Genomic DNA, 27,272 nt, shown 5'->3' with positions numbered 1-27,272 from the left:
ATTCTTTGATTTAACAGTATTCAAGCTGTTTACAGCAGTAAATGAATCAAAATGAGTCTTTTCAGGCTTGAAATCAAAATAAAGTATTCATTTCTTTTAGTTTATGTGGAGACAATATCTCAAACTCTATTGCATATAATACATAAAACCACTGAAAAATCATTGTACTTGTTGTACAAATCATTGTACAATCATTTCATTGTGAAATGATTGTACTATATTTTAGTTTGATAATGTTTTTTATTTAATTTTTTAAGGGATATTATAGTATTAAATTATATGTACGCTGTAGTAGATGACACTTGGCAAATTACTGCTGAAGTGAAATGCACAAAAATACTATTTTCTATTTCTATTTTTACTATTTTCAATTTTTATATGAAATATATATTTTCAAAAACACATTTTACTCTAAAACTGCAAGAAAATCAAAGCCATAAATCAAAACAAGTTGTGTTCCAAATTTGAGCTTGATATCTCAAAAAATGGGCTTTCAGTAAGATTTTGTTTGGCTGCAGTACCAAACGTTTTCAATAGATGAAATTCGTCATTTTTGACCACAAGGAGCACAAGTGTGACTATTTTTTTCAGGACCATTTAACCTTTTTGAATCATGTCCATGATTTTTTTGTGTGTTGTTCACATAGCAAGTGCCAAAACCTTTACCAAGTTTTGTACCATTCTGATTAAGTAAAAAAAAACTAAAAACGTAAAAGAGCACCAGAGGGTTAAATAAACATTATAAAACGGATAGTTCCGGCTCTTGATTCTGATTGGTTGAGCCGTGTTCAAAGCCGTTGTAAAATTCCCGAAAACATAAAGCTGACGCATTACATAAGTATCCATGCGCCACTGAGTATGTTGCTGCATCTGTCTTAGCAACCACTCTTAGCAACGTAAACATATGTTTGTTCATTGAAGCTTACCATTATGTAGAAGAGAGATATCGAGTGACCAAGTTCAGATTTAGCATTTTCCTTCAGGTCAGTCCTATGTTCATAATAATAAATTCGTTTGAATATCCGCTGCGATCTTGTCCTTTGAACATTTAATGGGTTTTCCCGTGCGCTGCTGACACTGACAGCATTAGTCAAAGCATTTGCTCTTGTTCCGTGTTCACAACAAGTTTCGCTATAAAAGTCTTTGCGACTGCGTGACTCGCTCATAAAGACAACCTTTGCCGCCATCTAATGGCATAATAAATGTGACTTCTGTTGCTGTTCACGCTCAGGGACTATTTTTTTTTTTTCCAGCGGAAGGAAGCTTTTTAATGATTTTACTTCATGAGAGTTGCATTGATACATATTTTTTGGCAATATGCCTCGTGAAGCTGTGGTTTACAGTGAATTTATAACAGCTAAGGGGGTTTTAGGCACTCCGCTCTGCATCAAAACTAACAACGCCCCTAAGCTGTTATAAATTCACTGTAAACCACAGCTTCTTGAGGCTTATTGCTTTATTAACTGAAATAAATAAAAACTTATTTCAACTAGTTGCCAAGGAAACATTTAACTTGATGTACTACAGTAACAAAAACTAAAACCAAAACCAAAAATAATAAAAACTATGTAGGCATATTAAAAAAGCAATAAAAATTGCCAAAACATGACAAAATGACTAAAACTTACTATTAAACTGAAAACTAATATTTGGCATATGTACTTTTTATTTATTTTTTTTACATAAAAATAAATCCAGAATAAAAGTGTAGGTTACACTTCATTTCGATGATCCACTTTATACATTCTACTAACTTTAAGTAACTTTGCAACTATATGTCAATTATCTCTCATTAGAGGGCTCAGATAAGTAGAATAGGTTGACATGTAGTTGCAAAGTTGCTTATAGTCAGTAAAATGTCTAAAGTGGACCACTGAAATAAAGTTACCAAAGTATATACTAACATTTGATTTTCATGGGAGACATTCCATGTTTCTTTGACAGCTGACTCAAGGAAAGGCAAAAAACTTGATATTTCTCATTAACATATTTTATTAGTGATTATCAGGTTTACCTTTCTACAACATATTTGTAGACACTCATTTAAAGAGCTTAAAAGAAAGATACAGAGTATTGCACATAAAAAAGAGAGAAATAAAAGCAAAGTAATGAAAACATGGAAAATTAAAAACAAATCCAAGTCTACATTTTTTTAACAACACTGCACGCTGGAAATGATAGCGCGGCCTGGTTATATGTGCCTTTCAGTACAATTGAGACAATTATTGTTTAAATATGTTTAAAATAGTACTTTATTTAATATAGCTATGAACTATTACATACAAGTTCGAACTTAAGATCACATGCATTAAACAGCTAGGCTCAATGGAATGATATATTTCAGTTTTGATGCTACTGAGATGGCAAACTCAATATTGCAACTAAGGGATGTTTTGCACAGCACATGACTATTTTATTTTCAAACTTTTTTTGAAACATTTAGTCTTCATCTTCGAAAAAATAAATAAATAAATAAATCACACAAGACACTTACAAATCTTGAATATAAAATGTGATCAGTGATCTAGTCACTTGATCTGGCAGTCTGCAGTCTGGTACTTGTATGTGTTTGTTTATATCTGTAGTACTGCGAAGTCACATCTGGGTTTCACCATGTCACGCAGAACATCTCTGCAGCACAGCCAAATAACCAGTAGCTCAAAAGTTACAGCACCTTAAAAACATTAGAGGCAAGCATTAACTGTGTATCCTCATTCATTGTTCCTCAGAGAAATATAAAGGATTATGCTGAACCATACAGTATTCTGTCATTTTGTCTAGATGTAAATATGGTTTATCAAAACTGTGCACTTTTCTCCAAAGATGAAGGTCAACAATCAAATCTTATAGACCAATAAATGAGACTATGTAAATCAGAATTATAAAAACTAAAATCTTGTGTACAGTATGAAGATTACAGATTAAATTTTGATCCAAATGGAACTGAAAAAAAGTTTTCACCTACAAGCTTCCTTCTTTAACATAGGAATTAATTGAGCCAAGCACCTAAAAGCATAGCAGTATTCAAATGCATGTTCAGGCTGTTCCCTCATGGTAATATACATGCAGTGCATACTTTTACAAGGTTTCCTATTCATCAGTCAATGATACAACCTCACTATTCCTTTCATCTCTGATCCTGCTCAGTGACGAGAGCAGTGGTATCATTTAATCAGTTATTTTTAAGCCTTACATATTTAAAAACGCAACGTTCGCAATTCTTCGCATGTTTTCTGTCCATCACTTCTAATTCTGACCAGAAAGACATCAAAATAAACAGGAAGTAGTGAACTTGCCAGTCTTTGAAACATTGGTCAAGAATTTACTTTTATATTTCATGTCATCAATATCCTCGTCCTTTACTGATTGCAAAACAACAGCTCTTGCAGTAACGGTTAAGATAAAGGTTCATGTCCCATATAAAAGCCACAATTTGCTTTAAATAACTTTAAACACACATTAACATTTCTGGAATAGGTTTAAGTGCAGTATCCGTATCTCACTTCTTTCATTTAACCCTATGCAAAAACATGGAAAAAACTTTCATACATAGTGTATTCATTGAATACCATGCATTTCCATTGCCGGCAACTTTGGCTTGCATATTCTCAGTCATCATTTCTTCCCATTCCTTTACAGTAAGCAATTTTGTCTTATATACATTATATAACCAATAGAAATCAAGGGGAAATCATTACAAGGTTTTTCTTCAAAATTGAATGAAATCAGGAATAAAACATACTTCTGAACATCATAAACACTAAAAATAATCATAAACTCTTTGAACATACATTTTATACATCATTTAATGACAAAATAAGATTTGATTCCAATACTTCCACTCCGTTATTTAAGTGTTGACAATAAACCTACCATCTAAACATTATTCTTCATTCAATTGTTTTTCAGCATTAATTTACAAACAGAATTTTGTCCAGATCATAGCGATATTTAATTATGATTATTAATTAAATGTTGTTGCTGATGCTGTCATTCTACTATACAAATTCAAAGCATTAATCTCTGAGTCAGGAATGTAAAGTAATTTTGTGCAAAGCACATAAGCTGCAGCACGACTCCATGTCCAGCATATACATTTTTATTTTTTAAATCTCATAATCTTATTTGTTAACTAGATTTTTATTTGTGAAATACTAGCACCCAGGTGGTTGTTAAACTCTCTGCTGAGTTATATAGCCTCAATTGCCATTTGCACAGTAGGTATCTGAATGTGGGATAACTTTATTAATAGAAGATTATTTTACATATCGAGTGTATGTTTGTGCTATGAAAGTCTATGAAGCCATTGTGTATATATCAGAGCCTCAAAGCAACAGTTTCTTTGAGATAAGAAAGTATACATTAACTAATCGGATGAAAGCTGGGGAATCTCATCCGGTTGAAATGCAGTATTTGGTGACTTTCTGGTGCTATTGTTCAAAAATAAGTCAAGAGGTATACTTGTGCTTTAGTTAAATATCATTGTAAACAAGGCTATATATATCAACTTTGATACTGTATTAAGCACACTCGTTTGGTAACCTTGTTCAGTATAAAACTACGACTGGGAATGTGACCATGAAAACTAGTTTAAACAAGCCCTGGCCCAAAATCTAAGGGTTAAGAATTTACAGCAAGAAATGTATTACAGTATGTATGTATGTATTGTACAACATAAAGGGAAAAGCCACCCTGAAAAGTACATAGTGAAAGGCACGTCTTCCTTCTATTCTCCTGCACTCTAGTAACTTTCATCACTAGGAAATAATAATCAATGTTTATACTATTTGTTTGGGGTTTTTGGGCAATAGATAATATGTGCTGTTTTAAATCTTGGAAAGTTAAAAAGAAAAAGGTTAAGAATTTTACACTGAGTAAACTACAATTAAGGCTGTAATGGACCATTTGAGAGTAAAGATGTGAACCTGGGAGCCATGTTGAATTTAGAACTCTATTTTGCAGGCAGGGAATGACTCGTCCTGCATCACAACTGTGCTGCTGCTGGCCAGGACCATGATGTTCAGCTCCTGTTGCTTCTCATGGGTCTGCTGATACCACTCACGGGTCACTTCTGTGTCATGAGTAGGTATCAATGTTACCTACAAATAGAATAGAGTAAATAGTATAGCATTGTAATAGTAATAGCATAGTGGCTGACTTCATTGAACCCCCTCCCCCAGTTAGCATCCATAAAATATCCATCAAATTAATCAGCAAATTACAAACTTCCAGTGTTGACATCTACAGAGAGACATGCAGAGAGAGCAATTAACAAATATTATACCTGCAGATTGGATCCCCACTGAGCCTTTCCTTCTAGCAAGGCATCTAGTACAGTACGGCTCGGTTCTCCACTGCTGGAGTCGTTTCCACTCACTACATAATAAGCAGAACGAACACGTTTGAAAAACTCCTGGTCCACATTTTTAGCACTGCAGTGGTTGGGAATGTAGGCCAGATCCACATAGATAGGAGGACCGGGGGGCACAGCTGCACTGAATTTTGCAGAACTTGAACCTGTTAAGAAACAATTAAAATGCACAAAATCTCGCTGTCAGTGTGATGTTGGCATCTTGATTTGCATATAGAAAATGTTTGTACATACCTGCACTGTTCTTATAGCCATTAACAAGGCCTTTGCCTGTGTTGTGGCTTGACCTTGACAGATCATCATCCATGTCCTTCTTTCTAAGAGGGGTGGTCTGAGTGGGTGTTTCCTTGGATGGGGATTTCTTCTGCCTGACATCAGTCTTCCGAGCAGGAGATGAGGATTTTGTCTTACCTAATTTACGTAAACCCTTTGTTTTGGTATCTTTCTTGATTGGTTTGTCTGTTATGCTTGACAGAGCCTCGGGATCAACCATACATACATCTGGGTGAGGGGAATAAGGAGCAGGGTCCATCATTGGTGATGGGAAAGGATCATGGTTTTTATTAGGTGACCTAGATGAGTAATGCTTCCCCCCATAAGCTCCAGATGATTTATCTACAGGCAGGTAATCTGCATCCTCATCAGAGTCATTGTTTCTTTCTGCTGTGGTCGATGGGCACTCTTCTGTGCCTGGTAGAACATCAGAATCTGACTGGGAATGCAATGGCTCACTGACAGAGGTTGGAGGGGTATCCTCCCCACTGGCACTAATCCCAGCAGCCATGGCTCCAGAGAGGTGTTGCAATTCGCTGTCCTCGCCATGATGACTGTGAGAGTGGTGGCGAGGTTGTTTATGGGATCTTGTCTTCCCAGAAGGTTGCTGTTGATCAGAAGATTGGCTTCTCTGTTCTTCATTTTCTTCATCGCTTGAAAGTTGACATAAGCTTGGGTTGATAAATGATGGAGATGTGTCTCCTCTTCTCTGCTTGTACTCACAGGAGGAATAGCCTGGGGAAGCTGTGGATGAATGTTGACGGATACCAACATCTGAAGGATAGTCAGAGTCGTCATCGTGTCTGCTTGGATCGCCTGCATAATGAGAGGGTTGGAAAGGTTGGTCTGTGGATGAGAGGGAAAGAGGACGGGCTGGGTGCTCCGGCTCAGTCTCTTCTTCTTCTTCTTCATACTCATCTTCATGTCGATAATGAGGAGGGGATGCCCCTGGGTGGATGTCTTGTTGCTGCTGCATTTCCCATTCACCTGGACTCCTAATTTTCTTTACATCAAATTCTTGGCCTTTCGTCTCTGTTTTTGACAAGCCTATCCCCACCTTGCTGGTTCCACCAAAAGCCTCTGGTGCACTCAAACTAACTTCTGCAGGCCCATTTGCTGTGTCTGGTTTTCTGGGCTCAGGGAAAGAGGAAGGATATGAGGTAAGCGCATCTGAGATAGTGGCTCCCAAGCCAGAAGATATGTCCTTTGTTATTGTCTCACCCAAGGAAAAAGTGGCTTCTCTCTTGTCTGCTTGAGCTGTAACTGTAGGTCTTTGGTACTGAAGTTTATCCTGTTCAGTTTCGTACATATAATCATCCTCCTCTTCACTGCTCTCTGTGTCTTCATAGTACTGTTTTTCAGGGCACTCAAATTCAAGTGTAGATGAAGCACCATACAGATGTTCAGGCATGGTGTCTTTCTGTGTGGTCGGAGGGATTGAGGAATAAGGTCCAGTTGCACCAAATTCAGCTTGTAATCTTGAGTCCTCATCCCACTCCGGTTTATAAAAGCACTGACTTTGTGGGCCTTGATCTGAAATATTGCTTGTAGAATAAGCAGGATCTTTCTTGTCACCTATACAAGTACCAGCATGTGGAGGGAAAGGCTTGACCTCCTCAAAGGGTGATAACGGCGAGAATCTCGCAAGACTAGAGGTGGATTCAGCAGTAGTGGTCGCAGGAGTCAGCTTCTCGGACACTTCTAAATATTCATCCTTAACCTGCCCACCAGAACTGGAAAAGGGTGAATCAATTACTGGTGAATGTTCATCTTTGAAAGATGAGTACTCAAATGCAGTACTGGCTGGAGTCTCCAACTCCTCCCCAAACTGGCGGCTAGTGGACAGAGATGCTGAAGCTGATGAAGAATGACTGTAAGAAGAGGAAGAAGAGTATGCTGTGGCTGACATAGTTGTGTAACTGAAGCCCAACGAAACAGGGTCTGCTGTTTTTTTCTCTGCTGCATCTGGTGTCTTTTGCTTGTCAAACTCAGTATCTTTGCCATCATACTGAGTAGAGGATTTATCTTCAGCAGACTTTGTTGAGAGAGGTAAATATGACTTGTCAAATTTCTCATCATTTTCTTCAAACTCATTTTTCTGCTCACTTGAAGAATGTCCAAATCCAGAGGAGATTGTAATTTGACTTTCAGTAGGAAAAGATGAGGCATCACCTTTAGCAGTTTTAAATGAGTCCTTGGGGCCCTCACGGCTTATAGTGGATTCAAATGTTGATGAATCTAGAGATTTCCCGTAAGTATCAGAGCCAAAGCTGTACTCATGTGTAATGGTGTCTTTCTTTTCATCCTGGAATTGAGTAGGTACAGTGCTGATAGCACTAGTCAGTGGGCACTGGGCACCTTTCTCTGTATCACTATCACTTACATGCTCTCCATACTCCTCATCCTCATCATCTTCCTCTTCCTCTTCCTCGTCCTCGTCATCTTCATCCTCTCCATCAGCGAACATCTTCATGTCTCCAGCTACTACTTCTTTTAATTGTACTTCGCTAAATGTAGATTCACCTAACATAGAACTCGTACTTTTAGCACTGTAATCAGAGATGAAGCTGTCAGCTGCATAATGGGCTGATTGTGATGCGCCAACCTCTTCCATCCCACTGAAATCTGGCTTTTCAAATTGAACTGAAAAGGGGTCTCTCTTTGCTGAAACAGGTGAGGTTTTCTCAATTGTCTTTTCTTCAACTTTATTTATTTTCTCAGAGAATGTTTCTTCAGATGTATCTCTAAACTGTGGTGTCCCATAGACACTATATGAAGCTGATGACATTTCCTTTTCATCTGATGCTTTAAGGTCAGAAATCTTGCTGGTGGGAGATTCTAGGGAATCTTCCTTTTCTGTTTTCTTTGGAGTAACATCACTATCATCAAAAGTGTGCTCAGCTGGCAGATTTGGAGAGTAGGAATCCACTGAACTTGACTTACTGTCATATACATCAGAATATGTAAAGCTTTTCCCAACATAGGGTGTATCTTGCCTAACCACCCTCTCAAATTCCCCTTTGAGGCCTTTCTCACACTCTGGGAAGGAATACAAGTTGAAGTGGACACTTTTATCGCTGTCTTTAGAGATCAAGTTTGGGTCATCTATCTCTGAAAATGACACATCTGTTTTGCCTGGGCTTGCTGACATGGAATCTAACTTGTCCTGTGGACCTTTTACGCTTGAGTAAGTACCATCCTCAATTTCACTTTCATCTTCCTCGCCTGAGCTGAGCATCTGAGATTTGTGCTCATGGCCCAAGTAGGTCACATTTTGTGGTTTATCTTCCTTATCAACAGATTCTTTCTTATTTTCAGGCAGCTTTTCCTCTTTTAGGGGTGTTGCCTCTTGGGAATATTCTTCATCAAGAAAAGTGCATTCCCTCTCCTCTTTGTATTTAGCTTTACCACACACTTTATAGCTTTCCTTTCCATAATAATCATCTTTCTCTTCATCTTCGTCCTCTTCAGAGTCATATATTGCGGTTTTAGTGCTGGAGAACCCCTTTTCAAAAGGGACCACAACATCATCAATTATTTTCACAGACTTTTTGTCAGCAGAAGCATCTTGGGTCAAGCACCTCTGAGAGTCAAAAGTCTCCTTGTCTAGTTTTTCCTCTTTGTCTGTAATCAGTGGCTTTTGTGACCTTTCCTCAGTGGGAGAGTAACTACTGCTGGTCGGTCCTGATTGTGTAGGTGAGGCAAACCTCACAGTGCTGTCGTCTGGGCTGAGGCATCTTTCTTCACTCTCTGAGATAATATTCGTCTCTGAGGTGCCAGGCAAATTTGGTGAGAAGGACAAACTTTTATCAGTGGTTCCCAATTTAGATTCATCCTTAGAGAATGAGAGTCCCTTTTCATCTTTTTCTTGTGTGCCAACATACATCTCGGGAGGAGAAATAGGTGCAGCTGATGAAGGAAAGTTATCAGAAGCTTTTTCATTGTCTTGGAGCATGGCAGCAGATGCGTAACCCTCATGGATCTTTCCAAGTGGCATATCAACATTTGGTGTCTGGTCCTCATCCTCTTCCTCATCATCTTCATCCTCATAATTTGTGGGAACTGTGGCCTTCACTGTAGTTTCTGGCACAATGGGTTGATATTCCTCTGAAGGAGGTGATTTAAAACACTTGTCCTCCTCTAAGGAAGAAGTTGGAGAAATAGTTCCAGCAGAGTGGAGGTACTCCTTTCCTTGAGTGGCATCTGTCTGTACGGACGATGGTATACTATTTATAGTATCTAAGAGTAAAGAGCTTTTTCCTGCGTCTTCAGTAGGTGGTGCTGTCACAGATGCTATAGACTGATCTTCAGTAACAGATGTTGCAAAAGATGATAATTTGTCATATTCAGTGATGGAGGTTGCTGATGATATATGCTCTTCTTCAGCCAATGGAGCCGCAATTATATTGGATGCATAAGCTGACAGGACTGGCTCCTGGTCTACTGCAAAACCCTTTGATGATAACTCAGAAGCAACATATATGGTTGGTGGTTTCATGCCATGGATAGTGTCAAAAGTCCCTGGTTCATCAGGAACTGAGATGTCATAAGAGCCGACATCATATTGAAGATGTGGGATTCTCTCCTCGGTCTCCTCATTAATCTCCTCATCAGAGATGGTCTGCTCTGTCTCAGAGTAACCTGGAATGGTCTCATCTTGGATGAAAGAAACATGCTCTGCAGCACCCAGAGGTTTGGCAGATTTGATGTCACTTTGTTTTGTCTCCCAGTCCTTTCCAAGTTTTTCTTTCCTAGCCTCGTCGGACTTGTACTTAAGCTCCTCCGCATGTGCTATATCCTCTGCTTCCTCTAGCTCTGCTTTCTCAATCACATCCTCATCTTCTTCACTGTCACTCTTTTTGGGTTTCATTTCAAACTCTATATCTTCTTTTGCCTTTTCTTGCCATTTTTTATCTTCACTCATCTCCACAAAGTCAGATGCTTTAGCACTTTTCAGTTTTGTGGAATAGTCATCCTCTATGTCATCTTCTGTAGCAGCACCTTCATCCTCAAATCTATCAGTGGTTTTAGAGGGGTGTTTATTTGCGTTTACTCCATATGGTCCCTTTTCCTCATGAGGGGACTCTGTCTCAACATCAGTTGTAGTTATTCCCTCATCAGGAGATTCAATGTGAGGGACAACAGTGTCCACTGCAGACTGAAGATTTGGGAGAATTTTGCTCTCTGTTGGCTTGGAAAGCTCTTCTTCCAGTCGCAAAGCTTCAAAATCCTTGGTAAGATCCTCTGGAGAGGAGACTAAGGACCTTTCACTCTCCCGTTTCTCCACTGAAGCTTTCTTAGCAGCTGGCCTGTTTTCTTGCTCCTTTGCAGCTTTGGTTTTTTCTGTTTTAGGCTTCACTTGAACCTTTGCTTTGTTCAGAGTCTTCCTGACCTCAGGGGTGAAAGGCTTTAAGTCAGGTTTTGTGATTTTTCTCAACTCTGGCTTAATTTTTTCTTTTTCTTTTTTCTTATCCTCCTTACTTTTGAGTTCTTTTTTAACTATGTCTTCTTTTTTTACATCTGCCTTTTCTTTCTTTGTGTCTTTCTTTTCCTGATCTTTCTTTTCCTCCATCTTAGATGCCTTCTCCTTGATATGTTTTTTAGGAGATTTTTCTCTCTGCAGTTTCTTTTTCTCTTGCTTGAGTGAATCGGGTGACGCCATCTTAGGTTTCAGTGGTTTGGGAGTTTTAACAGTCTCTTTCATTTTCTTCTCTTTCTTTTCAACTTTGTTCTCATTTACAGATTCACTCTTTGACTCAATATCTTCATTTGCCTCTTTCTTGCTTGCTTTTGTAGTGGAAGACATTTTAGGGGATGATTTGAGACTTTCTTTGCTATCAGTTCTCAGCTTCATTTTAGTTTGTTTAATCAGTGGAGGTGGAGCTCCAGATGACATGTCTTTTTGAGTGGCTACTGGATATCGCAAGAAATCGAGATGCCTCAGCTTTTCCAGCCCCTCAAATATTTTGTTTTGTGGGGCATTTCCAGGAAATAGCACTCTTACAATCTTTTCAGTTGGACTGGCAGGTACCCATACAACCAGAGCTGTCACTGATGTGAGGTAAGGAACAGAAATCTCCCCCTCTTTGCCATTGGACAGGACAATGCCAGTTTTAGCTTTACTATTACCAGCCCACTTCTGCATGAAGAATTGCATTTCCTTACTGTCCTTGAGAGGATTTAGAATATACATGTCTAGTTTCCCAACACCCAACTTGTGAAAGAGTGTTAAAGGCTCAATTGTGTTGCTTACAACTCTATATAGAGGCTCAGGTTTGATGCCTAGTTTGTGAAGGTACTGCAATGTGAGAGAGGCCTCCTCAATGCTCCTTTTTGATTTCAGCGTGGATTCGGGCATCTTCAGCTTTTCTGGAACATTAAAGAACACAACACCAAGCTCTGGTGAGATCAGGTTTTTCATCCAGTCTCCATAGGTATTTGAACCACGGCTCTTCTCTTCCTCCTGCTCTGCAATTTTTCTCTGTAACAGTCCATTTATGCCAGGAAGATTATCAGCTCCTATGTGGGTAAGGAGAACAGAATCAATCCTATCCAAATGTCTGACCAGCTTCCAGAAGCAAGACTTTCTGTCTGATCCACCATCAATCAAAATATTAAAGCCATTGACAGCAAACAAAGCAGAGTCGCCCCGTCCTCCAGGAAAGATATAACAGCATGGCTTGGACAACTTGAGGAACCCTCCTGAGGTTGGTGGTTCCAGGAGCTCAAAAGGAGAGGGAACATCCACTGTCTCAGAGACATATTCTGTGAACTCGCTCACACCTTCCATCTCAGGCAGCACAGGCTCAGGGTTCAGTCTGTACTTCAGTAAGCTCTGCTCCTGTATGTACCCTAGGGAGCTCCAGCCCCCCTCTCCTTTACAGGACACAGTCAAACAGGCTTGCTGACCTGTGGATGGCTGGTTTAAGAGTTCTTTAATCTACAAAGAAAGAAAGAAAAAATGTTTCTTAAAGTTCAATTTAAAAAAAATCAATAAAAAGTAAATGATTAAGTGCTGTGTGAAGTATTATGGGATTAGTAATGGTGCAATAGCTACTTACTCTACGACTTGAGAGAATGTCAGATAATTTTTTCCAACCAAACACTCCACTTTGCAAGGTAATGTCACCAGTCTGTTCAGTACTTTGCCCACTTAAGACTAATAACTTATGTCCTGCTGAGTCGCAGAGCAGTGTTCTGAACTAGAAAAGAAAGAGACTGCATTTATTGTTATATTTAGCAATTAAAAGATAACTGATATCTTGAAATTGATATCTTAGATGCTTATGTGGTGCATACAAATAAAAAAGAACTTAGAGAGGGGTGGGGGGACACAATTGCTTATTTACAATTACCTCTATAGCAATATTCTCCTCAGAAGGATTCACCAACACAACAGTCTCCAGGACATCACTCTTGTATTGCAAAAGTCTCTGTCCTAAAAAAAAAAATGTTTTTGTTGTAAACACCAAATGTTTAAAAATTTTGGAAAAATCTGTATATTTCTATCCTATTTCATGTCATATATACATAATTAGGGCATATTTATTATTTATTTATTTATTTACAATACAATTTATTTTGAAGAATCGTACATCTAATATTGAGACATTAGAGATAAAGGATGCACCCTACTGGAATGATGCAATTACTGCCTCCATGCATTTAATTACTGTTTATTCACTTTTCTTTGTCTCTTCCTGCTCCTGTGCAAGAGTACACTAATCCTGTGGAAGCAGTCTTCTCAATTCCATGCAATCAAAACAATATTGCAAAGCTCCTGCAAGCAAATCTATTGGCTGTTGCCATGGGGATGGTGAATTGGCTATTGCCGCCAGCTGCGTTACACTGACCCAGTCTTAGTGCTGCGCGACGCATTGCAGCATTTCTAAAAAGGGTGAAAAAATCCTCTCTCTAGCTGAAAATGTAAATCCAGCATCACACAGTTGAAACACACACACAAAAAATTGTGACCCTGTGCATTATAAGGCTATAATAAGCACACATCTCTCATTGGCTGTTAAAACACAACACTGCTTTAGATCTTTCTATAGGGTATCTATAGGGTCGTTTTCACAGCAGTGAGATAGGAACAAGGGCGTGTGAACTTAAATAGCACACTGACGATTTGACTGGGCTCCTCACACACTCTCAGTAGCTTAATGTACTTAACATGTGATGAGATTGAAAAAGCTTTGATAAATTTACATTTTAAAGCATGGCAAGTCTGTCTAATCAAAAAATTAATGAAAGAGTGTGAATGAGATAGATAATTTTCTTGCATAACATCGAATTGTTAATAACGGTATTATTCTGTCAGATCATACAATGGACTCTGGATGGTAGCAGTGGACTACAAATAGTGCTAACCCAGTTTAACCTTCAGACTCTAACAGCATATTTTCATTGTTTATCTAAACCTTTTAAGAAATTGTAGTTTGTTATATTCAACTCCAAATAATTCTGGTCCTTTATATGCTAGGTTTTTTTGATATTTGACATCATTATGACCTTAATATATCCTTCAGAACCAACAAGATGCTTTGGGACAGCTGTCAACATGACCTTCAGTTGTGCTTTCACTTTGAGATGGAGAACAGATAACATTATGAGCAGCTAAATCAGGCTGCACGGTCTTCTGTGACATTGAGCATACACACAACTTCACCTTACTACCATTCTAAAGAAATGCATTTGTAAATTCTACTGTGATTCATGTCAGATACAAGAATTTGGAAGTGGTTTGTGCTTTTATAAGAACATTATATTTTATTTATTATATTTTTATTTAGGAATCTTCTTATATGTTTAGTTCATTTGCACTGAAATTATCTAATTTGTAAGTTAATAATAAATGGTACGATATTAGATTCCATAGGCAAAAATATCTATATTTTTATTTCCATACTCATTTCTTCAGATAAATACAGAAACTCTCCACTGGGCATGTAGCACTAGGACCCAGATAACTACTGATGTTTGTGCACTTGAAAACATGCTGAAGCAATCTACCCACAACATTAAACTCCTCCTCCTTAGTCATTTTGTTGTGGAGCAAACAATTCAATTAAGCTCTTTGCACAAACAGTTAACCAGCATGGGTTATTCTGTGAGTTATTGGCTTGCACTTAATAAGGTTAAGAATAGAGTCAAATAATCAGGTCACTACACTGGACGTGTGCTCTGCTTATGATCTGATGATGATATGAAATTCTGTTATTTCAGTACCAGAAAACAAATAAATTGTTAACATGAAAAAAAAAAATAATCATTTCAGAGTAACTTATATCCATAAGTGATTTATATGCACTCAAATCATGTACACAGTTACAGTAATATTTAGCAACTCAGCAGATGGTTTCTAAAAATAGCTAATTCAATATCACTCAACTGTGAATGTAAAACGCTGACAAATGGGGTCAAATGTATTTTACACTTGCTAAGACTAATTTGGTAAAGGTCAGTCTTAGATTTGACAGCAATCCAGAGAACATCTTTACTCTGTGCATTTTAAGCTTCACAAGCAATTTTGGCTTTTAGGATTAAATGATAATCACAAGTGATCCAGGCGACTGACACACGCTTTCACTGGGAAGAAATTAGTGGAACTGACTGATTGCCTCACAGGCTTAAATAGTTTTAAAGTCACACTTAATATCTGCCTTTGAGCTCACAATGCCTCCAAAATCTTTATTCCGAAATCACAAATTAGCTAATTTTGGAACAGTGACACATGCATTTGTGTAAAAAGATCATACTTTCAAAGTAGATATGGCAATATGAGTGACATCTGAGGTCTAATTTAGCTTTTCCACCAGATAAACATTACTCCTGACAGCTGAAACTATACTTGCAAAACTGGCTCTTCACTCATCGGGAAAATGAGGTGTAAATGTGATCGCCTCTTGGCTGAATGTTTCCACACTTCATTATCATTAAAGTGAATCAAAAGTTTTTACATTTTAAAAATGTCCAGCTGTTGTTGGATGACCATTTTAATCATGTCAAGACCTTGAACACAACAGGGATAACCGCTGAATTTCTGCATGAGAGAAGTATTACATTTGTTGAGCCAGTGTTATCTCATTCTATCTTTGCCCTGTCCTTGATCACTGTTCAGCTGTCTCTGAATCACACTGTGTGTGATACGTAGAGACAGGAAGAGAGAGAGAGGAGGTGTGTAACACTTTTTAAACCGTTATCTAGGGGTAGTGATTCAACCAGCAGCTGTAATCTTATTAAAGCCACTTAATCGTATCCATAGCAGTGAAATTCTGAACACTACGCGGGAACTGTCCTATCCGTGCCTTTGAAACCACTGCAACACGTTTATTTTAATCAAATATCTTGTTAACAAGCAGGGGAGATAGAGTCCCCTTATAGAAAAGCAAGACAAGTGTTGAGCTCTCATTCATATGTATGTGCTCTTGCGGTGTAATGGACCCCATTATGCTGTAAACAGCTGGAGCGAATGAATGCGGAATATGAGTTGAGTTTATACAAATGGCTCATTTAAATGCAATAATGGACTAAAAGGGATAAATTGTACAAAGCACAGAGGGGCACTGGCCTTAAAGTGCCCATTTTGGAAATTATTTGTTACATGTGAATTAACTGAAAGCTTCAAGGCACCATTTAAAATGATACAAAAGTAATTTGCATTCATAATCGCTTTTGAGGATTAATGACCAGGGACAAAAACAGTGCTTGTGATTTTAGTCCTGCCATGCTCTTTTAACAATAATGATAACACAGGTGTTATCATTATTGTTAAAAGGACTGGTTACTCATCCTGTTCCAAACCTCTATTACTTTCTTCTATGAAACAAAAAAAGATGTTCATGTTTTCCCCAGAGATGATCTTTGTTTCATTCAATTAAATTCTGTCTAACATCTAATGTGTTCCACAATAATTCACATTTGAAACAGTATAAGCATGAGTAGCCTAAATGATGACTGGATTTTCATGGTGAACTATCCCTTTAAGATGCAATTGTTTACTATGAACAAAGATCACAGTCCATCACTCTGGTTCTGCTTCACAGAGATAGCTAATTAACTATTTTGAGATTTATGTCTGGCCTGTGGAAACGGCGCACATTTTTTCATCTCACACGGTGACGAGTATTCTACGCGAGCGCGCGCGCGCGCTACTGTCACAGGTTCCTCAGATGCCCTGCTGCATCCCATAATAGTCAGAATCACAATTAAGATCTGGGTCACGGTGAAATAATAATGTGTTTCCACCAAATTTGCGGATTCGTTGAGTTAAATTTTAGCTCTGTGATCAAAAATGTAAATTTAGCAACTGTAGCGGCTTATGAAAATGAGCTGAAATAGAAAACAAATCTAGCAAAAGTGAAGAAACAAATCATAGACTACATAAATTTAATTTTCACCCTCATATTTCTAACTCAAAATAATTTCTCTTATGTTGTCGAAGATTTTTGCTTATCGCCTTAGCATCTTAGATTCCTCGTACAGTGCTATATCATGTACTTTCATTCACTCTCACTGATGGCACAATCGTACACGCTTTAAAACGGCTTGGGTTTTTGCGACCTTTAGACAAATCCGTGAACAAGCCAGAACCGATACAGACCTAGACAGTCCGTATAAGAGGTTGACACGATACTAGATCAGCAATACTGCACATTTCATGAATGAATAACCTCGGTCAGAGATCAAGATATTCGAACCATATGCCAATAATCAAACATCTGAAGAATTATATGACAGATTAGACCTACCGTTGCTGATGCTGAGCTGTGCGTATCGTGCGTCGAGAGCGCGCACACAGACACGCGAGTGCGCGAGAGGGAGTGGGTGTGGCCTATGAGCCTGAATTCACATACATACTACGAGTAAGTATGACACTTGAAGAATGAGAAATATGCAACAATGTGATCACATTTCAGCCGATTTAATTCGACCTTGTATATATAAGTCTTTTATAAATAAGATTTGGGTTGAACCGAGGTAAAGGTGGCTAATAACAGCAATAAACTGGGGTTTGAGTTTGAGGAAGCATTTGAAGGCGTTCCACTTTACCAGTATTCACCCTAGTTTTACATCCAATAGCTACTAAAACATTTTTAAAAAATATTCATAAATATTTTGCATCAGGAAATACCTTTACCATGACCCACCCCAAGACTGGTCAGTTTAGTAACATCAATTAGCATCTCTGAGTAGGCCTACTCTGAAAAGCTCTCTCTATATAAAATGTACCATTATTATTACAAAGATTGGCCATTTTTAATTAAATTAACTATCATTATTCTAGTGTTGGTTTATTATATTTTGCTACCTGATCAATTATACCAAAATAATATATTAATAATAATAACAATAAACAAATAGGCTACTGGACTCTCGGTCGTCTTGAAGATCAAAACACAGACTGGCTGGAGTTTACACATTAAAATTTAATCTGACATTTCTAATAAATCACATTCAATATTGTAAGCTAGCTTTTCAACATATCAAGTGGCTCTGTTAACAAAACCTTACTATTATCTAAAAGAATGAGGAAGCAAAAATGACCACTTAGCATCATATCAACATGATGCATGTCATTTTTTTTTTTTTTTTTTTTTGACATTCTATAGTATTGTTTATGTTCAACACGAACATAAGCAATTTTATATTTTTCAGGCTAGGTGCTGTGCTTGTCAAGAATGACAAGGATGGGCCATTTAGCAGTTTATGTACAGCTGATCCCAGACCGACAGCTGCAGGGCAAGACTGCCAAAATCTGCCCCGTTAACTGCACTCCATCAGCATTCTCTCGCAGACCGCCTGCCTGACTCTGACCACCTCTCTGACAGTGAGCCGGCAAAGAATTGTGGATGCTGTCCACTCTGGAGATTAAAACTAACAGGAAAAAAGGACTAATATTACTGCATACTGCATTAAAAACAAAACCAAATGAGGAAAATCATGATTTACCTAATTCCACTTGAAAAATGGTTTTAATAGAGGGATTGCGTTTTTAATAGCCGGAGGTGATGAATGCTGCCACAGAAAGGGTTTGCATTTGTTAATTCTAATTTAAATTGACGCTATTACAAGATTATAAATAGACCCTTCCAGACATATCCTAAGCAACTGTTCAAAGCAGCAGTCTGGCTGCCACACCCTTGCTGCTAGACAGCTTGTGTCCATTTCTTGAATTATCTCAGTTATTTCATCCATTCAATATAGTCCCCTGATAACAGCTTGCTCTTGCAAAATGGTGATGCATTAGCACATTACCACAGAGTTAAAGCCTCTTCTGTAGAATTCTGTAGATGGAAAGCTTGATTTATAATGCTTCTTCAAGCACTCCAAATGTCTTTCTATGGTCAAAATTCTTTACAGACACTATTTAACGCTCTACTAGACCCTAGCAGTAGGGAATCGTGGTTTTGCTGACTATAACAATAACCCCCTCATTTTTCCTAAGACCTTTGGTCCAGAGTGTGGGCGTGGGCTCAGGTTTCACTGTGGTGCAAGATCCAGCCCTGCAATCAATGCCCCCATCAAGCAGACTGGAGTCGCCTGAGCAGCATGCTGACGTTCAGTGTTCATGTGCAGACTGCAGGGGTATAAAAGAGCAGAATCAATAGCCCATCCTGAATTATTAATCAGCACTAGAAAACACACCGGACCTATGTAAAATCCCTCTCTGCTTCGGGTTCATAAGTGAAGAGATTTATACCTTTATACTCTGATGTCTGTCTAAGACAAGATTTGCATTTCCTGCGCTAACACTGAGGTGAGATAATCACAAATCAACGCTTCACTTAACAGCTTGAGTTTCAGGGCTGTTTGTGAAAATCAGCTCCATGTAGTCTACCTATAGTTTGTAGTTAAAGAGAAATTATGGTATAAATAGCTTCTACTGTGAACTAATCACATATCATATAACACAATAAAATCTTCATAAACAAATGTAAAAGCTATAGGGTTGAGTATATGGCGTCTCCTTGTCTTTCAATCATTGCAGAGGGAGTTGCAGTTGCACCTCTGATGATAGACTCATCACTCATTTTTCTCCGCCTTGTCAATTTCCTCTGTTTATTGACTTAATTATCCTCCGAGCATCACATAGAATCTCATGCAATTAAGTCCCAACTGCATATTTGGAGGCTTTTACAACCTAACATGCTAAACATAAGGGCTATTACAGTGGCGAGCTGTGGTCGGAGTCATTACCGTGCGGCATGTTGCTGAAAAATCTAAATGAATTGAACAATGCCTGAGACAGCTGGGGCCATGGTGACCATTCCAGCCTCCTCCCCACCGCCTCTAGGGAAGTAAAGGGATCTGTAACGATTGTTCAAGGACCCATCCATCTGTGTCGGTTGTAAAATCCCTGGCTGAAGTTTCAGGCGGCAACCACTCATATGGGAATAGCAACACATATGGGAATTCTAGATTACTCTTTCATCATAATATTTATTTCAGAGTCAATGCAGTAATTTTATCATTTTTTATATATATGTAAGAAAATATAATTTAACAAAATATAGGTGAATTCAGGTTGATTGGGAGACTTTTTGCCACTGAGATGACTATGAAAAAGTGTCCAACCTGAATTCACCCATAACTTTTGTCTAATAACCAACTTTGCATTGTTTCGTTTTTTTATTATCATTAAATGCACTGGTCTAAAAAATGCCTGATCTCTCTTCACTTGTACTGAGTTTGTTCAGTCGACATGCTGCCAGAGATTCCTTTCATGTCTCATCTCTTGCAGTTTTCCTCTTGAGACAGAGGTCATATGGGAATTCAACAGAAGTGCTTAGAAGCACAATTCTCAGTCTCCTGCTTAGAACTTTCTTTTCAAAACGAATCTAATTATATATATTTTTAAAAAGATACTAACAGCCTCATGACATGAGTCAATGTTAGATTCCTGCTCTGTTTTACTTTGTGTAAGTATGGAATGTGGAATGGCATAAGTCCAATAAAAGAGCAATATCTATCTATCTATCTATCTATCTGTCTGTCTGTCTGTCTGTCTATCTATCACAGTATATCTGGCATATTTTTTAATTCACACATTTATTAGGATGCATTTTCCTCTTACAAATAAAAGAACAAAGTCAAAACTGCTCTTATTCATGTGCTTAAAACCTTGCATTAACTAAAAGTCACTCTGTTTTGTGCTCTGACATTTACAAGCAGTCAGCCATAATGACACTGCACTCACATCCTGATCAGTATTCCAAGCACAGCTGCAGGAGTGGCAGACCAGCCGTACTGAGCATGCTCAGTCCTCATCCATCATCTTCCACTGCTGGCTAAAACAATGCAAGCGATTTTTGTACAGAACAGAGCAGCAGAGTGTCTGCCACCTGTCAGAGACCAAGGTGAAGTGGAGGGAGCGGTTCTGTGTGGAGTGAGAAGAGGGAGCTGCTCCTCTGCTCTCATTACAGAAACAACATGCACCACAAACAAAACCAAGTCCGTCTGCAAATATGATGGCAGGATATGGACTAATACATTTCCCCACTGACACATACTGCTGTACTATGAAAAAACATTTTCATATTTTTTTTAAGAATATGGATATTATAATAAGTATCTATGGAATAATGGAATGTATACAAGAAATTGAACCCTTGAAACATTGTGTGGGTGGTGAAAGAGTCAATTAAGTGCTTTTATGTGCAACAGTGTGCCAAGCATTTTTTTTTTTCTTGTCAAGTGCCGGGACGGCCATGCTTTTCATGGTTTGTGAGATAACTGGATGTAATATCCAATTTGTAGCATAATAATCAATAGGGGAATTCCTTATTGATAAAAGTTAGTTTCTAAGCATTGAATGATACTAAACAACACTAGCAGAAAAATCCCAGCTTACAAAGGCAACAACATTGCTGTCAAAAAGGTCAGACCCCATGAAGAAAACAAAGAAATTCTTATTTTCAAGATGCTCTGAGCTGAAAAAGCAGCAGCTTTTGCCTGCAAGCCAGAATTAGAAGTTATAGTAGTAGACAGAAGGAGTTCACAGTGGGGTCAGTCCACGTCTGGACTAGGGCAAACTCTGTTACTGAATGGATGCAGGGATTCTATATAATTCACTGAATTACAAATAAATAAGCCAGATTTACAACCTAAATACATTCAGTTTACCACCAATGTATACCCAACTGAAAGCTTCTAAAAGAAAACATTCCTCTGTTGTACTTCAGTGTGGTTTCTGTCAAAAGTTAGCAAACTGCTTCAAATACGCTTTGTTTAAGTTTTTGTTCAGATTCCTCAGGAATCACAGTAAGGAAAATAAATGACCCAGTCAACGATGTGGAAAAAAATGACCTGATTTGTTCAGCTGGTCAGCCTGTTGTTATTGCTAAAACTATTTGTTAACTGAAATAAAGCTAAAAAAAAAAAATGTATATATATATATATATATATATAAAATTCAAAATATTAATACATTTTATAATAGTATATAAATGTACAAAAATGATTCCTGTTCTGCATGTGTGGGAGCTTTCTTAGTGTGCTCATAAATATCATAACACTCAGTCTCAGCTCATTCTGTCGGACTTGTAGCAACACTGATTCCCCTATAACGACCAAGTTCAAACAGCATTTGGACCCACTAAGTTTCCTTGGTCCCAAATACTGTTTGAACTGGTCTTTTGAGGTTGACGGACCATAGAGATCAGTGGATTGGCACTTTGCTGGCTCTCTACAAAGTCTGCCCTCGAGAGTGAGAAAAAGCTTTTCTGGCTTCAAAGCATTTTTGTCTCTCAGTGGTAGAGCATTATGTCACTTTATCTGTCCTGCCCTTATTCAGACTGCTAATTGCATCTTTCACTTGAGTGCACATAGCAGAATAGCATTTGGCCTTGCAGGGCTTGGGGAAATAATTAAAAAAGGTTGTCTTAATGATAACTTAATAGTAGGCCACTGTTCATTACTTTTTTTTTTTTACATATCAGCAGTGTTGTCATTGAGAGGTTAATATTTTGAAAAAAATCTTATTTTTATATTTCAAATTTTAATTTTTTATTAAAGCTTTAGTAATTTTGCCATTTTTTATTAGTTTTCTTTCTTTCTTTCTTTTTTCCTTTCTTTCCTGCTTTTAATATGTCTATGCCTTGTCTGTAAAACCAGGTGCAAGTTATTTAGTACAGCATTTGTTTTATGGTTTTAGTTAGTCCCCCTGTGGTGAAAATCAAGTTTTAATGTTGTTTATATGTCTATGTGGTGTTTTTAATATGCTTTAAGAAAACTATATGCAAATTCATAAGTCAACACCATTGCTGAGTATTTTCTCCTTAAATCTGTGAAAAAAAAGACAGTCTCAAACCCGTGGTTTGAAATCGCTGGTGTTTCTGTCGTCACAAACTACCTTGTAACCAATCACGTCAACATGCCGGCGGGCTTTAGCATATCATTAACAGTGAGCAGGTTATCCCAGTATATTTTTCTGTTGATATGAAAATCGTGTAGAATAAGCAATATGGTGGGTTGATGATGTATATTACAATATTATGATGAACTATATGCCTTTCTCCATTAACGTTCTGAGTTGTTCAAAGCACATTTGTAAGGATACTGATTGTTAGAAGGCAGCTGTCTGAATCTGAGATGAAGAACGGGAACATGGTTTGTAACATTAGCAACACATTATTAGCTGTTTGATAACAAAGTCAAACAAAAGGCTAATCATATTATTTACCGTTATGTGTCCGATGTTGTAAAAAGTGATACTATTGTGCAGCTTTTACCTCGGTAAAGTTGACCAAGTGAGTGGAGGCGGGGCTAATTAGCATATTCATAGATCTGTGTATATTAAATGAGGCAAGGTTGTAGAGTTATATTCAAGCTATTTTAAGGCATTAAGAAATTTTTATTTTTTACAGGAAAAAACTTTTAAATATGTCATTTTGGTGATCAAAGATGAGTTTTATGGGATTACAATTATTGACTACAAAGGGACTTTAACTATAATGGTACTCTTTCCCCTGGTTTCACAGATAAGGCTTAAGCCCTAGAATAAAAAAAGTGTTTGAGCTATTTTAAAGGGATAGTTCACCCAAAAATGATTTTTTTTTTTCATCATTTACTCACCCTCAGTTGATCTAAACTTGTATGAGAAGATATTTTAAAGAATGTTGGTAATCAGTTGACGGTAGCCATTGACTTTCATAGTATTTTCGTCAACTGTTTGATTACTAACTTAAAATATCTTCTTTTGTGTTCAACAGAAGAAACTCATACAGATTTGGAACAACATGAGGGTGAGTAAATTATGACAAATTTTTCATTTTTGGCTATATATATATATATATATATATACACACACAGTATATGATGACCTTACATGCAGGTGGATAAAAGACAGCTCACAAAACCTAGATTCTCTTGCATTTAAACCTCAGCATGGTGCTGAAATGGTTAAAGTATCCCACCAGCAAGCACTCTGATCTACACACACCATAAGCCCATTATAGACTCCACTATACACTGATAGGGTCTCGCATGGACTGCTTTTCTACTGAATAGAAAGAGGAGAAGGAAATCATTTAGAAGATATATTATATAAGATATCTACCAATACAAGAATAATAGAGGAGGGACTGATGATTAATTCATTCTGCGATAGATGGGGAGTCAGCAGTCACATATGAGGAACCATATGGTTGGAGGCAGGCTAACAGAGGATTTAGATTGCAGCCGTGACATACATCATCACAGAATGGAGAGATTAATAAAGACAAGTTAAATAAGTGACAAAGCGAAGAGTGATAAGAGTGACCATGCAGTGCATGCAATCTTGTGCATGCAAGTATGTGTGTGGGTGCTGGTATGCCATGCTGCAGAGGAAGTAAATTTAGATTTAATGCTTTATCCTCTTTAGCTTCATATCTGCTGATGGTTGCAGTGTGCAGCATAGCATGATGTTATCAGCTGTGCTGCTCAGAAATGCCAACACTTCAGATACAGACAGAAAATAACAAATGTTAGATAAATAATGTTTATGTTTTTTTGAATTAACCACATACTGAAAAAAAAAAAATTTTTATAACTCAAGTTCAAACTTTATCAGCCTACCATGATTTATTCTTATTCATACTTAAACCCCAGGTTTTACAGACAAGGCTTAAGCTAGTCCCAGACTAAAATGCATGTTTGAGCTGTTTTAACTGAAAGCAACTTGGACTGACAAAATGCACACCAGTAATGTTCCTTTCTAAGGCATGTTTATAAAAGCTACTTTCATGTCCTAATTGAACTAAGGCCTACACCTTCCTTAATCTAAGTCCTGTCTGTGAAACCAGGCCACGGTATAACAGGGGCTTGTAATAAAACTGACAAATTGAACATATATTTACAGTAAAACTGTCAAGTTGTCCTGTAGTTCTGTGAGTGTCTCTATTCCACATGCGTTTCAGAGATTTCAGTTTGTGTGTTGCTTGGGAACATGCAAACCTTGATGCTTTTATTTCTCGTGGAACAACAGTCAATGGTTTTGCTTAATTATGAATTATGAACATCCCTAAAACACAAGAACAGATAACATGGGCAAACATCCACACTCCAAAATGCATGTACCCTGCTGAACAATTTATAACATGTCAATACTGCAAACGGAGCAACACTGACTTGAGAAGTAGAATATTTATGAGGGAATTAAACAAGGTGCAATAAACAAATGCACTCCGTAATCCAATGTGCATTTACAAAATACAGCCATTTCATTGGCTGTGAGAGCTCAGGTGGGTTTGGCAGGGTCTTACATCAATGCAATCTAATCTTTCTCCCTGTGATTTCACATAACTGTTGTTTCACACTCACCTTCTCATAATCTATTAGCTGTCAAATGGCAGGAAGCTTCCTGCGTTCAAAATACTGTAATTCTGGCAGAGTAAACAGAATCTGAATCTCACAACATCAAAGGTTTCTTAAACATTTAAGTGTTCAGTTTTGTATGATTTCAAAACAAACAAAAAGGCTAAAAAAGCTAAAAAAATAAATAAATAAAAACATGGCTATCGGACATCATGTAATATGCTGTTTGTTAAAATAATAAAATTAATCATTATAATTTAAAAAAAAAGTTTTTTCCAATCATTTTTCAAAAGCTCATACATCATCTTTAATAACTGACCTTTGACCTCTGATGAGAACTGGGCAGAGTGTCTTGCTTCAAAGAGCTTCAGTTCCTTGTTCAAGTCACAAATGGTCAAATCAACATCCCATGACAGAATCCCTGTTAGATGCACATTTATTAAATCAACAAATAAACAATGCTAAAATGTCTCAAGATCAACAATATCCTCAATATACAGAGATTTAAAATGTATTACTCATACAATTTCTAAAAATATATACACAATGATATAATCTGCATGAAAATGTCATCTACATACGCATACATACATACATACATACTTTGTACATTGTAAAAACATGCAGTGAAATTTACAGTAAAAACCGGCAGCTGTGGTTGCCAGAAATTTACCGTAAAAAATATGGTAACATTTTAGGTTATACAGATTCGACTTAAATTTACAGTAAAAATATAATATAATATAATGTTAGCATACCAATATAATATTAATATACTAATCACTGAAGTCTGTTTTGTACCTTTGTAATACACTGACAACCACCAAAAAACAGGTGATGATGAGAGAATCACATGATGAATCAAAGATCAAAAGCAGCTTTTCCACGAACTGAGAAAGTAAACACTAACACAAAGAAGGCGCACACAGTGTCATGCACACAAACACAAAACACCATCATGGTAACACACATAAACATTCATTTAACAACATTAGATGTAACATAAAACGCTAATGTACATTACAGATAAGAAAAAAATAAGAAGAAACAGTTATTTAAACGAAAATGCATCAAATGTGAAGTGTCACGCAGGGAATTCTGGGAATGCCAATTTACGGTTTTTCACTGTGAATTATACAATGACTTGTTAAAACTACATTAAATTGCATTAAATGTAAGGTTAGATATATTACAGTTATTCATCACCGTATATAGTAAGGAAATTTACAGTTAACCAATTAACAGTCTTTTACCGTTAAAATCACGATCATTTTTCACAGTGGATGCTCAGTTATGAACAGCTTCATGCGGTGCTGCACTGAATAAAGTGTGCGTGGTCCATGTGTGACTACTGAACTCTTCATGCTGACCCATAGGAAACCTAAAAGCTGGCGACTCACCCTTTTTAATGTGCTCTTTCACTGAATCAAGCTGGCGATCTGTTGAAATTTCTCCGATCACAATGAGAATATAGTATCGCGTCTGGCAGAAAGGAGGACCGACACACCGCTGCTGTCCAAGGTGCTGAATAATCTCTCTCTTCTCCGGAGGACCTATCGCAGCATCTCCAAGCGGCATTTCCATAGTAACCGAATCTGGAGCTGAGGGAGTTCTTGCATTTCCATGACAACTACAGCCATCAGCCCACTCAGTGGGGCGGGATTAGAGGAGGCTCGGAAAACACGTCCTTCTATTGGTTACCGGCTGCCAACAGATGCTTACATTTCATCATGACAACTTTGCTAACCTATCAGTATTGTATTCTGAGACACCTGGGGGAAATAGTTGTTTACGCTTCATCTGCAATTGACTTTAAATTATGCGGATTTAA

The 27,272-nt window shown here is 37.6% G+C and overlaps 1 protein-coding gene across 4 annotated transcripts; it reads right to left on the bottom strand.

Annotated features, from left to right (window-relative positions):
* Positions 1-1,968: 1,968 nt before the first annotated feature.
* Positions 1,969-27,036, bottom strand: map1aa (microtubule-associated protein 1Aa). 4 transcript variants are annotated; one of them, XM_051900940.1, is made up of 8 exons: positions 26,842-27,036; positions 25,761-25,862; positions 13,000-13,082; positions 12,706-12,846; positions 5,606-12,584; positions 5,285-5,517; positions 4,903-5,099; positions 1,969-2,674 (listed from the first exon to the last, which is right to left on the bottom strand). In XM_051900940.1, the coding sequence occupies exons 1-7, from the start codon at positions 27,023-27,025 to the stop codon at positions 4,944-4,946; spliced, it is 7,878 nt and encodes a 2,625-aa protein (XP_051756900.1). In that variant the 5' UTR covers positions 27,026-27,036; the 3' UTR covers positions 1,969-2,674; positions 4,903-4,943. The 4 variants fall into 4 exon arrangements, with proteins under 4 accessions (XP_051756900.1, XP_051756899.1, XP_051756898.1 ...); XM_051900939.1 differs by having other exon boundaries at positions 4,926-5,099; XM_051900938.1 differs by lacking the exon at positions 1,969-2,674 and having other exon boundaries at positions 3,190-5,099.
* Positions 27,037-27,272: the final 236 nt, after the last annotated feature.

Source organism: Ctenopharyngodon idella, chromosome 7 (assembly GCF_019924925.1).
Source record: "Ctenopharyngodon idella isolate HZGC_01 chromosome 7, HZGC01, whole genome shotgun sequence".
Lineage (NCBI taxonomy): Eukaryota > Metazoa > Chordata > Actinopteri > Cypriniformes > Xenocyprididae > Ctenopharyngodon > Ctenopharyngodon idella.
Note: the sequence above shows the minus strand (reverse complement) of the source record. Positions and strands in the feature narration are given on the sequence as shown.

Coding starts and splice junctions, on each gene's coding strand:
- map1aa (XM_051900940.1), bottom strand. CDS start 27,025: ATGGAAATGCCGCTTGGAGATGCTGCGATAGGTCCTCCGGAGAAGAGA. Junction 13,083..25,760: donor GTTCTCATCAGAGGTCAAAG/GTCAGTTATTAA, acceptor TTTTTTTTTTAG/GACAGAGACTTTTGCAATAC. Junction 5,518..5,605: donor TGGCTATAAGAACAGTGCAG/GTATGTACAAAC, acceptor GTTTCTTAACAG/GTTCAAGTTCTGCAAAATTC.